This window comes from Silurus aristotelis (genome assembly GCF_946808225.1).
Source record: "Silurus aristotelis genome assembly, chromosome: 20".
NCBI classification, from domain to species: domain Eukaryota; kingdom Metazoa; phylum Chordata; class Actinopteri; order Siluriformes; family Siluridae; genus Silurus; species Silurus aristotelis.
Genome location: NC_139593.1, coordinates 21,391,916 through 21,407,253, shown reverse-complemented (window position 1 = coordinate 21,407,253; position 15,338 = coordinate 21,391,916). Strand labels below are relative to the sequence as shown.

At 37.7% G+C, this 15,338-nt stretch overlaps 2 protein-coding genes across 5 annotated transcripts; both read right to left on the bottom strand.

Annotated features, from left to right (window-relative positions):
• Window positions 1-1,813: 1,813 nt before the first annotated feature.
• On the bottom strand, window positions 1,814-5,271 carry mylz3 (myosin, light polypeptide 3, skeletal muscle). Its single transcript, XM_083522081.1, has 6 exons — window positions 5,114-5,271; window positions 4,732-4,759; window positions 3,314-3,457; window positions 2,717-2,887; window positions 2,470-2,547; window positions 1,814-2,278 (listed from the first exon to the last, which is right to left on the bottom strand). The coding sequence occupies exons 1-6, from the start codon at window positions 5,114-5,116 to the stop codon at window positions 2,250-2,252; spliced, it is 453 nt and encodes a 150-aa protein (XP_083378207.1). The 5' UTR covers window positions 5,117-5,271; the 3' UTR covers window positions 1,814-2,249.
• Window positions 5,272-8,569: 3,298 nt separating this feature from the next.
• lancl1 (LanC antibiotic synthetase component C-like 1 (bacterial)) lies at window positions 8,570-15,338 on the bottom strand. 4 transcript variants are annotated; one of them, XM_083522050.1, is made up of 11 exons: window positions 15,228-15,338; window positions 13,742-13,850; window positions 13,544-13,661; window positions 13,000-13,207; window positions 12,758-12,905; window positions 10,588-10,734; window positions 10,305-10,487; window positions 9,931-10,107; window positions 9,708-9,780; window positions 9,449-9,527; window positions 8,570-9,183 (listed from the first exon to the last, which is right to left on the bottom strand). In XM_083522050.1, the coding sequence occupies exons 2-10, from the start codon at window positions 13,826-13,828 to the stop codon at window positions 9,451-9,453; spliced, it is 1,218 nt and encodes a 405-aa protein (XP_083378176.1). In that variant the 5' UTR covers window positions 13,829-13,850; window positions 15,228-15,338; the 3' UTR covers window positions 8,570-9,183; window positions 9,449-9,450. The 4 variants fall into 4 exon arrangements, with proteins under 4 accessions (XP_083378176.1, XP_083378179.1, XP_083378177.1 ...); XM_083522053.1 differs by having other exon boundaries at window positions 15,051-15,237; XM_083522051.1 differs by having other exon boundaries at window positions 15,143-15,237.

Below are 15,338 nucleotides of genomic sequence, written 5' to 3'. Positions count from 1 at the left end.
AAATACATTGTAAAACCAGATCGAAATTTTGGCAAAAAAAAAGAAAAAACCTGACGTGTAATAACAATGTAATAATGTAATACTATGTAATAACAATGTAATACATATGTAATTACATTGTAATAACAGATCTAAATTTTGGCAAAAAAGAAAAAAACCTGACGTGTAATAACTATGTAATAACAATGTAATAATGTAATAACAATGTAATAATAGATCTAAATTTTGGCAAAAATTGAAAAACCTGAAGTGTAATAACAATGTAATAACTATGTAATAACAACATAATACCTATGTAATTACATTGTAATAACAGATCTAAATTTTGGCAAAAAAGAAAAAACCTGACATGTAATAACTATGTAATAACAATGTAATAACAATGTAATTACATTGTAATAACAGATCAAAATTTTGGCAAAAAAGAAAAAACCTGATGTGTAATAACTATGTAATAATAATGTAATTACATTGTAATAACAGATCGAAATTTTGGCAAAAAAGAAACAACCTGACATGTAATAACTATGTAATAATTATGTAATTACATTGTAATAAGAGATCAAAATTTTGGCAAAAATGAAAAAACCTGATGTGTAATAAAAATGTAAAAACTATGTAATAACAATGTAATAACTTTGTAATAACAATGTAATAACAATGTCATTACATTGTAATAACAGATCAATATTTTGGCAAAAAAGAAAAAACCTGACGTGTAATAAATATGTAATAACAATGTAATAACATCGAAATTTTAGCAAAAAAGAAAAAAACCTGATGCGTAATAACTATGTAATAATCATGTAATAACTATGTAATTACATTGTAACAGATCAAAATTTTGGCAAAAATTAAAAAACTTGACGTGTTATAACAATGTAATAATGTTATACTATGTAATAACAATGTAATACATATGTAATTACATTGTTATAACAGATCGAAATTGTGGCAAAAAAGAAAAAACCTGACGTTTAATAACTATGTAATAACAATGTAATTACATTGTAATAACAGATCAAAATTGTGGCAAAAAAGAAAAAACCTGACGTGTAATAACTATGCAATAACTATGTAATTACATTGTAATAAGAGATCGAAATTTTGGCGAAAAAGAAAAAACCTGACGTGTAATAACTATGTAATAACAATGTAATAACAGACGAAAATTTTGGCAAAAAGAAAAAACCTGACGTGTAATAACTATGTAATGACATTGTAATAACAGGCCGAAAATTTGGCTAAAAAAACCTGCCGTGTAATAACTGTGATAATCATGTAATAACTATGTAATTACATTGTAATAACAGATCTAAATTTTGCCAAAAATGAAAAAACCTGACGTGTAATAACAATGTAATAACAATGTATTAACTATGTAATAACAGATCGAAATTTGGGCAAAAAAGGAAAAAACCTTGAGTGTAATAATGTAATAACTATGTAATAACAATGTAATAACTATGTAATTACATTGTAATAACAGATCGACATTTGGGCAAAAAAGAAAAAACCTGACGTGTAATAACTATGTAATAACAGATCGAGATTTTGGCAATTAATAAAGACCTGACATGTAATAACCATGTAATTACCTTATAATAATAAATCTAAATTGATTATAACTAATTTAAAACCGAATGTGTAATAACGGCAAAGGGTCATTCCTTATAACAGCCTTGCAGATTCTCTCACTAACAAGTATCTTGTCTACCTCTGAGAAGTAACATTAAATAACTTGCCCGTTTCTGATGTACTGCTGTAAATCATATACAAACAAAATGTAAAAACAAAAACAAAGACCAATAGGAACTTTTGGAAAAAGTGTTTATTGCGAAACGTGAGTGTGTGAGGTCTGGGCAGAGCGGGGATAGCGGCCAAGTGTCGTGCCTTTAACACGGCTGGAGTGTCACGGGTGGCCGAGGTGAACAGAAACCGCATCCTCACTTAATGAGCGGACGGTGACTACTCCCTCGATTTCCACCAAACTGTGGACCACTGTCCCCGGGCCGAACAGAAAGAAAAGATGCAAGGCCAAAATAAACTGCATTTGGGGGGGCTGACTTCAAGAGGGAGAAAAATGTGGGCAAAAAGGCAAAACATTTTAGAGAATGCATTTAGAAATGACACCTCATAGTCCTTTTTTGTTGTTCGGTTGGTCTTCAAAAACATAGTTGACTTTGACACCATGGGGTCTGTAGATACACCACCTTTCTCTCACCACTCCCTTGGAGAGGGGGGGCTTCTTACACAGACAGGACGTGCTTGACAAAGGCTGTACAAAGAGAAAACATTAAACAACAGATATGATATGATCCACTTTCAAAGGCCTGATAAGCATCAATGTTTTTAATTAGCAATGCACAATTTTGTAATATGTCCAGAGGGATCCATGGATTGGGGTTATCTATAAGCTTTTATTGTTTAGAGTACAGAATGTTAGACTGTTTCAGTAGAAAGCCTTACCTTCATAGTTGACAGAGCCGCTCTCGTCCTCCTGTCCTTGCATCAAAGAGTCAACCTCAGGCTCAGACATTCTCTCTCCTGTAGAAGTGTTTGGCATTCAATGTTACAAGTTTATTCCATCAATAAAGAATCAAGTTCTTGAAAAATATGTTCAGGACCAACATTTACCATGATAGTTTTGAGGCAAAGACACTTAATTTACCAGTGTCTACCACCATTTCCCATATTCCTATACTTGTTCACTTACCCAGTGTGGACAGCACAATGCGCAGCTCAGCGCCCATCACTGTGCCGTTGCCTTCCTTGTCAAAGACACGCAGACCCTCAACGTAGTCATCATAGGTTCCCTTCTGGATGGCATCTACTTTCTTCAGCATGGGCAGGAAAGTATCAAAGTCGATCCTCTTATTGGCCATTTCTGAAAACACACAATACCAATTGTGAAACACGCACTATCAAGCATCACTAGCACTTTCGAAAAAATGAGGGGTCTGTGCTGGAGATTTTTACACACCTGCTTGTCTATAAAACAAGTCAGGCGTGGTTAGCATACTAAATAGAAAAATAAAAAGCTAAGCAAAGTGACTAGCTGTAGCATATAATTTGAACAAAGGTATTTGAAGAAGATATATATATAAAATTGGTAAACTGAAATTAGATTCTTGTTTTAGGTCCAGGTTTAAGTATAAGGTTATAATGGAATAATCATTTTTGAGAAGTAAATACAAAGTTTATCAAGGTGACCAAGCCTAAAACAAACATATTATTGTTTGTTTTTATTTAATACATTTAAAATAACATATAATAAACAATTTGTAAGGAAAGAAGTAAGGTGAGATCTTGCCTTCAGCAGATGGGGTACCCAGAATTCCTTTGACGTCCTTGTTGGTTGGGTTTTGTCCCAGAGCACGCATGATGTCAGCGACCTGATTGTAGGCAATTTTGTTGTCGCCAACTCTGTCAAAGAGACCAAAGGCCTCTTTGAAGTCTAGAGAAAAGAGATTGAGAGATATTCAAGCTTTAAATTCACCAATACACTGGCTTTATCAAGCTTACAATCTATATACGATATTTATTACCATTTAAAATTTTTTCGTTGGTATCTTGTTATTTCTCTCACGAGGTCAAAGTAAGTGAAATGTTCCCCTTGCTTTGTGCTCAACACCATTCGCTAATAATCAAGGCCAACTGTGTGTTTAAGAAGACAAGGCGTGACCCTCACTTGGCATTGCTATTTCTATGGGTCTAAATGGAAAGTGATACAGTGATAGATTGATGGCTGGACACGGGACCAGCTGTCCACTCTTTAAGGCTCCATTTGGTGCTGTGTTAGCTGATACGTCTTAAGGAAACAGCTTTGGCCAAACATGGCCAAGTGTAACTTTGGAACGCTGACTGAGGTGTAATCCGCAACCCTAAGTTAACAAGATATCTTTTTCTGGGACTGCAACTGTACACATGCCTGCGATTCTTGAAAGACAGGGGGGAGCGTAGCAATCTAATTACGAGGAAAAATTAAAAAGCAATTAATCCTTAGACTGGGTCGCGTAAAGCTGGTTAATACAAGCATTTTTGACTAGAAGATTGAAAAGCGCTTCACATACACATACTTGATATAATCCAGTACATTTAAATATATGCTACTTTTTTATTTCAGGTTAAAAAATTATTGCGGGTTTACTGTAATTTAATGTCTAACATCATGTAGACCACATTTAAATCAAGATCTATCTGTGTACACTACAGAACACCCTCCGCTACGGGATATATTTAGCCTCACTTTTCTTAGAGTTTTTTGGTATTTCAACACTAGTGACTAATTGCATAACATTCGCTCAAAAAAATGAAAAAAAAAAAAATAAATAAATATATATATATATATATATACACACAATTTTTTTTTTAAATACATTTTTAGACTAATCTGAGATATTTGTTTTATACTCACAGAATTGTGGTACAATTTTCTCTATAGGTTTTAGGGTTGTGTTTTGAAATGAATAACAATTAATATAATAATAATAAACCCTTCAAAAGTCGCCCGTTATGCGAGTTGGTTTTGATTAATGAAAATAAACTAAGAGACTGAAACAGAGCCCAGGAAAATCTGCAACACTAAATGTAAATCTGGTTTCAAAAATTTATATTTACATACCTCAACACTCCAATTAGCACTATTTTTCCTGATTTAAACGCATTTAAGAATGTACTAATAAATATATACAACTTTAATGTATTTATACAGAACATTTGTATACTCACCCTCAATCTGGTCAGCTGTGAAATCAGTCTGGAAAATTCAAATACAAAGTCATTCTCTGTTACATGACTAAAAAAAGGTTAATAAATACATGAACGTTGCTAAAACTAAACACAAAGGTTTGCTTTTGTATAAATACTGGACTTTATTTGAAAAAAATTGTATGCTTATTTTAAAAAATCTCAGTGTTCACTTTATTACATTTTTTTTTTTACACTAAATGCTCACTGCTTTGTTTCAAAAACCCTTTGGAAAAAAATCCCTTTATCACCAGCATCCACTGGCAAACGTAATCCCAGATTTGTGTGCAGAGATAGGGTTTCTGCACCAAAATAAAGAGAGAGAGTAAAAGAAAGAAAGCAAGAAATATTCCCAAGTACACACCATGATGCAGTTTAGATGGAGGGGAGAAGGGGCACAAGTGAAGAAGCCGTAGTCCCAGGAGAGTGGTCCTGATCTCTGGGTTCGAGGCCTTCTTATTTAAGGTGGGCCGCTGATGTCACAGGGAGGATCGGTTGACGCTCCATGACTTTCTTTAACTTTCTTAGGGCAAGATGAATGCTCGAGACGCGCCCTCCTCTAGGGCACTTGGGTATTTTTAGATTTACTCTGTGGGCCATTTTTTTTGGAGACAGTCTCAAGTTTGGGTCAGCATTAAATTGATTCATAATGTACATACAAACTGGAAGAACTGACTGCTCATCAGTGGATGAGTTGTGCACCAAAATTGAGTATTTAATGCAAATAGGATTGTAGTCTGAGTCAGTGATATTTTTAACTTGTGATGCTTAGCCTCTTATGGTTATATAAAGAGCTAAAACACAGAAACTGTTTACTTGGGTTGGATACTATGAGCTGTTTCTTCTTGGGGATATTTAAATTCATTTAATTATCAACTCAAGTTACTATTATTGAACATAATTGTAATCTAGATTAGATTTTATGATATGACATTATATTATCCAAACCCAATATCAAAGTTAACAGAACATTATATAAAAAGGATGAAAAATCAAAAAAGATTCTTTTTTGTTGTTACAGAAAATTCAAGTCTATTTATAGACAAGCGTGCATGCTGATTTAGCAATTCTAGCCTAGCTGTCTACATCGCTTGCTCTAAAACTAGCTGTGGATTTAGCTAAATATAACTACAGAAGCTAACCAAGTTCAATGAGAAGAAACGAAGTATTATATTGTTAAAAGAAGAAAAAAAAATGCTAGCAAACATTATAACAAGTAGCAGGTTAGCAGGGTACCAAGCTACTGTAGCATGAACAGAATATGCACAGTATCTTGTAATACATAAATAAGTTTGTTTTCTATCAGGAGGAGGCCGGCATTCTGAGATAAAGACGGCAGTCAATTAGAAAGCTCTAATCCAGCAAATGATTTAAATTCTTTTTTTTTTTTTTAAAGAGAAGTGGGCCATCTAGAACTCGTGTATACCAAAGAACGATGTGCAAATTCAGAAACACAACTTCACAACAAAGAATACCAGTGCATTAACAGGCCTCTAGTGTGCAGTCAGTCAATCTATAAACTGAAAAGTCAAACTGTTTATGAATTCCTGTAACTGTTGTTGGAAGTCATTGCTTGCTCACCGGAGACTCCTTCATCACCATGCATATCTGGGCTCGTAAATAAGTTCTTAAACATGATTCCTAATCCCTGTGTCTTCTCACCAAACTAACATGTGTCAAGTTTTATAACACTAGGACACATAGGGATTTTAAAGGACAGAGAAGTAGGTGTGGTCTCTATGCCGGTCAGTACCAGTGAAGAAGGTGTGGCCTTTTTGCCGGTCAGTCCCATCTAAGAAAGGGTAACATCTATGCCTGTCAGTTCAGGTGAAGAAAATGTAGCCTCTATGCCTGTCAGTCCAAGTGAAGGTGGTATGGTGTGTATGCCTGACAGTCTCAGTGATGAAGGTGTGGCCTTTGTGCCTGTTGGGACCATTTAAGGTAGTGCATCATCTATGCTTGTCAAGCTCATCAGGAGGTGTGGCCTCTATAATAGTCAATCACAGAGAAAAGCGCTTGGCCTTTTTTTTGCTGCCAATCGTTCTATGTATTAATTTATTTATCTTTAGCCACAAGATGACTCAAGTTCTCACATTTCAGGAAGGTTGCCAAACTTGATTTGGACTCTTGGAATCATATGCAAGTTTCAATGAGGGATCTCAGCTGGAGGGAAAGTAGAGACAAAAGAACAAAACTATGCACAAAGAATAAACTGGAAATGATAGTTGATGGAGATGGAAGTCATACCTTCAGTGCAAAACTATCACAGCAAACTCCACATGTCCAAGCAGATGTTGATGAGTTTTATTTATTTTTTGCCAGAAGTCTTCCTTTAACCACACATTTGCAGGTGTTGCACAATGAAGCCCTGGACATTTAACCAGCTTTGGATTCTTCTATTAATCCTTAATTTGGGATGTGTTTCACATGATTTATTGTAAAATTCGACTAATTATCTGTATGAGATGATGTTTCTTAGTTAACTGAAAAATGCTTAGCACTTCGAGGAATATTGCTTTTGGAAAGAATTCAATAAATACAGTACACCTAGTTTGTCCGGTACTTCATGAATAACTAAAGGGTTCTCGAGAAGTTTAGAGGTACAGGTGAAATTCCAGATCCCAAGCCATTCAAGAAACTGAGACTGAATGATGGATCTGAAATCTTATCATGCAAAATTAAAAAAAACAAACCAACAACAAAACACCCCCAAGAAAATCATGTTCTTAAAGATGTTCTTGGGTTTCACCACTGATATCTCACCTGCCCATCAGGGGCCATCAAGAGTAACCTGGACAGACTTATTAAATAAACATTATTAATATTTACTCCATAGAGCAGTTCTTGTATATATGGTGGACCTGCTTCATGGAACCTGTGTGTATATTTAGTATGCAGTCTGATCTGTCTTTTCCTGCAGGGGTCATGTGCTTACTTTAAAACCTTTCCCTTTATAGGTGTAGGTATAGATTACAAAATATCCAAAGCTGCAGGTTGCCTGTTATATTCCAATCTATGTTTAGGAATTTGTTTCAAAAGTAGCCATTAAAGCTATTAGGACTCTTGTGAGATTCTTGTACACTTTACAAAAGTCCTCTGCAAGATCTATCTTTAGTTCCTCTCAGTCAAGAGGTGTCAATTTCTTACACTCTGAGACTTCCCAAGGGTCCTAAATGTTTTACACCCTACCCATGTGCCCTAGCAGCAGACCACGGATCGTAAAAAGATGCCTCACACCAGCTTGGGTTACTCCTTACACTGAAAACTGAACCGGGATCAGCTTCATCAGCTGGCCGATGGGGTTTTACACTCTTACAGTTGTAAAGCAAGACAGATCTCAGATCGTGGTGTAAAAAAAGCTGTAGAAGTGTTGTGTATTAGTAGCAGCCTTATTTGGATTTGGCAGCAGAATTTTTACTCTGCATCATGTAATCACGCCTGCGTGTTTGGGTATTTTTTATTTTATACGATTGTGTTCTTCTTTTTAAATATGATTCAAGTGTTTAATATTTTTACATGGCTTCATATCTTACAAAAAATCATTGTAATTTATGTAATTAAATATTCAAATATTTTTCATTAACAAATAGAATACCTTATGAAACTGGGGTTTATACAACAATATTCATCATCCTTAACTTTAAAACCATCTGCCTATACACCGACACCAAGACCCCTGGACCTCATTAGACCTTTAAGGAGATTCCTGTAAAGTGCATGGAGGGGCCTCTATGGATCAAAACAGGAAGGTGAGCCCCAGCAATATCAACAAACCTTGGGCAGCTATAAACACATAAAAATGACTAAAAGTCCATCATGATCATCTTTATTTAGCTTTTATTTCGGGAGCAGAAATGTATTTTACTGAAGAAAAAACACCCAGTGTTACTTCCTTTGAGGACACAAGATCTATATTGATCAGTTACTAGTAAGACGAAGAATAAACTTGCATAAACTAAAGAAATAATGACAAATTTAACTTAAAGTGCAGTACAAGTGTCTAACATCATAACTGCTAAACAGCTCACTGTAATAGAAAAAGCAAATGCTGAGACAAAATACAAAAATATCACATTCCTATTTCTTGACTAATAATCGATAATTCACCAAAGCTAATGCAAAATGCAAAGGATTTCATGCGCAGTTATAGTGCACAGATTTAGCTCACCACTTCCTGACTAAAAAGTTTACAATGTTCATTTTCAAAAAGGAGATAACCCTGAAACATGAACATGGACAGCGAGTAGGACCGTACAATAGGCATGCGCAATTCCCTACAGCATGGGGAGCAACAACAACGTGTGTGTGTGTGTGTGTGTGTGTGTGTGTGTGTGTGTGTGTGTGTGTGTGTGTGTATTAGTGTGCGTGTTTCCTTTTCTGGAGAAAAACCCCAGGTTGCCGCTGATTATGCTGCGACGTTGTGTAGCAGTGAACCTGGAACGCAATACAGCAGACCACAACAAATCAGGGTCAACGTCCTCATGTGCACAAACTATTCAAATATCTATTTTCACTCGGTTACAGCTAAACATTTAAGACGTACGCTTAGCCCCGCCCACTTTCTTTATACACAATTATAGCTCACTTTCTAAATTACCTGCATTCATGAAATATTCTCTCATCTTAAGTTTGTAATACATTAAATGTTGATGGCTCAAAAGTTGGATTTATTCATCAGATATATCATTTTTTTATTCACCTTTACACCTCGAACGCAGGAAACTTGGCTATCGTCGGCTGCAGGAGATCAGCCAGGAAGTAAATGGTTCCGGCCATTCCTGCAATAAAGAGGAAGAAATTAATGAAAGATAAATTCGCACTGAATTTTGGAATTGCACAATATTGCACATACTTTTACATTATAGATTCAATGGATTTAAAATGGTAAAATTCATTATCACAGAATTCATGAAAATTGTATGCCTTTTATTGTTATTATTATTATTTCTATGCAGTACCTTCAAAAAGAGAGAAAGGAGTGTCTGGGGTGCGGCAGCCATGTTTCCCATAGTTCATGCACCAATCTGCAAACTAACAACCGAGACATACATATCATAAACAGACACTATATTTCCCATCCTGCCTCGACGTTTGGATTAGTGATACAGCTTTCGCTAACTAAGGAAAATAAAAGACAACAGTTTATATTATTTATGCAATATATATCGATATATGTGCTACCATGCAGGCCCTGTAGAGGTACTTGGCCTCCTGGGTGAGTTTGAAGAGAGCCAGAAAGGCGTAGGCGTTTCCTGCTGCTCCGTGACACAAGCCGTAACCTTTCTTTAAGAGACCCCTTTGCCAGATCACTTCACCACACTGCATGGCTTCATGCAGGTAATGCTGCTCCCCAAACACCTTCCGGTTAGGAAAGAAACAAGTATATAATACATATTATATTGTGCTGGTCAAAAAGAATGAACACATTCTCTACATAAACTCCAACTGATCTCCTAAAAGGTATTTAATATTCAACTGGTCAAACAGTGTTCAGTTAGTCAGGATTAATCAGGACATAAACAAGTTCTCTATGGTTTTGTTTCTTTTGATTGTACCTTGTAGGCCTGCAGAAGCATGTAGATAACTCCAGGAGAGCCGTGGCACCAGTGAACCAGAAGATCACGGGAGTCGCCGACACATGGGGGGTAATTACCTGATGGGAACTTCAGATAGCACACATAATCAACGCTGGGCTTCACGAGGGCTGTCATGAGGCTGTGGTTGGAGATGAAACCAGGCTACAGGGAAACAAATGGAACTGCTTAAATATATATATACTCTATATGTATATATAAGTCTAGGTTTTGCCAGAAGATATGCCTCCATTTTAAATTGTACCTGCATGAGATAGTAATAGATGCCTGAAAGGCCGTGAGCGGCACCCACATACTGCTCCTGGTACCACTCATACATGAGTGGAGTCTGATGCTCCACCCTCATCCTCTGAGCCAGATTCTGACCCGATGCCAACACAGCATCACAGATCTAAACAAAACAAACACGGACCACAAGTGAGAACACTGTCAAGACCTATTTTTACTTCATCATTAAGTAACAACTTTCCATAAATCGAGGTGGGATAAAAAGCTTGTTATCTCTCCATCCTGTATGCTTGGGCCCAATGGTACAAGAACGGTGGAACGCCACCTGGTAGGGATTATAATCCATTACATAAGTAGGCTTCCTGAGCAAGATATCGTCAGAGAGTTCGGTTAACTCTTTATGCTGGTTTATCGGAAAGCTGTTGGTAGAAAAACACTCTGGTTGATTCACCAGTTTATCACTGTGCACCGAATACCATTAACTGATATCAAAAAATTGGAACTGGAATCAGAATCTGCTCATGCAAGGAAATTGTATCTAGGTCGAGCTGAGCTACGGTATCTGGGTTACTAGATCGTCCCCTTCCTCATAAAGCCACGAGAAGGTAGCAGCTGTATAATGAACCTATGGTAAGACAGCACCATTAACACAGTGAGTAGAACCGGAAAAAAATCGTGCATTTACACTTGATTCTATTTACATTCAAATTTGCGGCATTTATCAGACGCCCTTATCCAGAGCGACGCACAAAAGTGCTTAGAGTCTCTATTAATGAATTAATCTACACTGGTACACCAGATTACAAACTTAATATAAATATAACTCTTTAATTCTACAAAGCAAACTTGGAAAGTGCTAATTTAAGTGTTTCAGGAAGAGGTAGGTCCTCAACCGTCGCTTGAAGATAGTCGGGGACTCTGCTGTACGGACATCTAGGGGAAGTTCATTCCACCACCTCGGTGCCAGACCAGAGAAGAGCCTTGAAGTATACTTACCTCTCATTCTGAGAGAAGGTGGTACCAGTCGAGCAGTGCTGGAGGATCTCAGACAGCGTGGTGCAGTGCGAGATGTGATGAGGTCTCTGAGGTAAGATGGCGCTGGTCCATTTTGGCCTTGTAGGCAAACATCAGTGTTTTGAATCTGATACGTGCAGCTACTGGAAGCCAGTGAAGGGAGCGCAACAGTGGGGTGGTGTGGGAGAACTTGGGCAGATTGAACACAAGTCGTGCAGCTGTGTTTTGGATCATTTGCAGTGGACGATAGATAGATAGAGGGAGAAAAGGAGGGGACCAAGTACCGAGCCTTGTGGTGAGTCACCAGTGGTGAGTCTGCACGGGGCAGATGTGGATCCCCTCCATGTTACCTGGTATAAGCGACCTTCCAGGTAGGAAGCAAATAGATACTGAGGCTCCTGAGGGTAGACAAGAGAGTCTTGTTGTTGACTGTGTCAAATACTGCTAAAAGGTCCAGGAAGATAAGAACAGATGAAGCTTGGCTGATCGAGCAGCATGCAGTTTCTCAGAAACAGCCAAAAGGGCCGTCTCTGTGGAATGTGCCGCTTTGAACCCAGACTGGTTCGGATCATGAAGGTTGTTCTGTGAGAGACAGACAGACAGTTGGTTAAAAACAGTGCGTTCAAGAGATTTAGCAAACAAAGGAGAGAAGTGATACCGGTCTATAGTTGTTGATGTCTGATGGTTCCAGAGCAGGTTTCTTTAAGATGGGAATGACCTTTGCTTGCTTGAAGGTAGTTAGCCAGATGTTAAGGACCCATTGATGATTGTGGAGATGAAGGGCAGGAGATCTTGTGTGATGGTCTGAAGCATAGTTGAAGGGATTGGATCCAGAGGACAGGTGGTGGGATTGCAAGATTGGATGACTTGCAGTGTCTTATCTTCTGTTAAGGTTGTAAAGCTTGACAACAAAGGAGTAGTGGATTCCTGGCTGTGTTGTGTAGACGTTGTTGGGGAAAGTGAAGGTCTGGCAGATTTCCTTAATCCTATATAGTAGTATTAAGGATACCTGGCAGGTATCCTTAATACCACTGCTCGCACAAATAAAATTAACACACCAACACCACCAATTATGCGTACCTTAAGTTCATGTTCAAAAACTACATGAACTGTGTCATTGCACATGTTTATTTTTAGTAGTAAGGTCAAATCTGACTAGACCTCATACTGACCTGCTGAATGTACTGTGCAGGGATCTTCTCCTGCTGGAACTGCTGGTTGATGAAGATGAGGGAGAAGAGGTAGCCCACACGACCGTACAGCAGCTCGTTCGGGAGGCCACCTGACCCTTTCACTACTGATCTGTGTGACTCCATCAACCTGGGACGCAGATGTGCAAACACAACATCACAAACGTGAAGCCAAACCCCCTATGAAACCTTCTGGGACAATCGAAAAGAACATGATCGTAAACCTGTCGATGCAGTTTTCTGATTCCTGGGTCCTCTGCAAGCGGTGATAAATAACGGCTGCCACGGCGAGCGGCCCGGCGTCTCCGCACAGGAAAGTCACCCATCTCTGGTTTAAACTTCTGAGGCTGCGGTCCACGTACTCTAGCGCCCTCTGGAGGAACGCACGGTCACCGAAGACTGAGTGAAGATGCAGGTAGAGCACGGCGATGCCTAGAATAGTAAATAACGGCATAACGGCTGCTTTAAGTCGTATAAATGTGCAGATGAATCTAGAAAAATTGGTGCCCTTGGTAAAAAAATTGGTGAAAATTGTATGGTGAAATCTTTATCTAATTAGCTTGAATTATTTTAATAATAATTATAACTTCATTCCAATTGATTCTCATAGCAACATTATATTTTAATAATAAAAGTTAAATTCCAAAAATGTTTTTGATTCAAATTATACAATAACATTTTTAATGATATATATTATTTCAAGTCTTTTGAATGTTTTTAACACAGTCTAAATGTGATAAATCGATGAGATATTTGAGCATCTCGAACCTGCCCAGCCCGTGTATCCTGTGCAGTCGTTCGGATCGGCCGTCTTCAGTCCGTTCTCCATCACGGCCAGCAGCTCTTTAATTTTACCGGTAATACGACCGGCAAAAGTGGGCGTGAGCTACGAATGGAAAAAATACACCACTTAGAATTTTATGTTCAATATTCATCCCGTCATTTACAGACTCGTGTTAAACTCACTTTGCCGTGAGAGTCGAACAGATCCTGTGAGTTCTCAAGTCCATTAAAATCCAAGTAGGGATTCTTCAGAGCTCGCTGGTCCACCATCTTTACACCTCGCTGAACAGGACTGAAGTAGTGGACAAGTAGAAGACAAGATTGTAGGTTAATTTTCAAACTGAATCTAGCTTAGTAACATGAAACTCATTTACTGGCAATTTTACTCGTCTGATATAACACAGAAAAAAAAAGAACAATAACCATGTTATGGAATTAGAACTATTCAAAGCCACAGAGCAAATCCCAAAGCACTGCTGAAATCAACCCTCTGTGGTGCAGCTGCTCTAGAAATCAATCAGGCATAGATTTATTAAAGGACACGTCCTACTTTTTCTGGTGGGAACGCTGCAAAGGAGCCGGAAACGACCGCGCTCATTGGTTTTTTGTTTTGAAAATGAGAAAAAAATATCCAATTATGTTTAAACAAATTTTTTGCTCTAAATGTAAAATATGTAAAATACACCCCAGTTTCTTCCATCTCATTGTTTTTGCTTTGAGTAATGTGGGTGGGGTTCCACCAAACAATACAGATGTTGAAGAACTGATAAACTATCAGGAGCGTCATCTAAGCACGGGAGTCTCACACATGTCCTGCACCATGGTCTACTGGATTTCTGAATATGTTGCTCTGATTTTGCATCATATTCAGACCAGTAAACAAATTCCAGATGTTAGATTGGAAATATTGAGCACTACAGGCCATTGATCAGATTTGGTATTTTGAGATTAGAATGAGGAATACAACTCTGTGTGATTAAACAAATAGAGAAAATACATGTTTTGTTCTTTAATTGCAAATAACAAAAAAATTAATAAAATGACCCTGAATGACCCCCGATATACAAAACAAATGCAATGTCGATTATTCGACATTTTTGCTGTAATGAAAACATTTCGGCTCGATTCTGACTCCGGGACACAGGAGACTCTTCCCAGAAATGTTTACAAACGTTTCATAACGGAAAGAGCGATACAACGTCACACGATTTCTCCAGTTTCACTTCCGTGTGAAAGAACCGTTACTATGGAAACGATGACTTGCGAACGTTATTCGGCAGCAATCTGACATCATACGGACAGAGTTGTGACGTGTACAACGTGCCATTTGGGCCCTGTGTAACGGCAAATAAATTTATTTACATTTTATTTACATCTCTAACGTGAGAAGTAAAAAAAAAACACACGCGCGCGCGCGAAACAGGATGTTAAGCGAAATAATGCTATATAAATAATAAAAATTATTATTATTACAGACACGAGCAAATATTACATGTACGCGCTACACACACGCCCATGGCGTCTGTCCAGGACGCATCTTATATAATTATACACAATATGTTCGTGCAAACTAAAGAAATTCACCAGAAATCGTTTCGGGTTTTAAAAGAACATTTTCAACGCAAAACGTCGAGAATTTAACCACAACTACGCTGCAGCAAAAACATACCGTGCAGGCTGAGGCTGAATTCCAAATAGCGCTACCCTCAATACGGATGCACACTACGTAGGGTACGAGATAACGCGCCCTACCGACTCTCAAGTGCACTATCACGTAGGA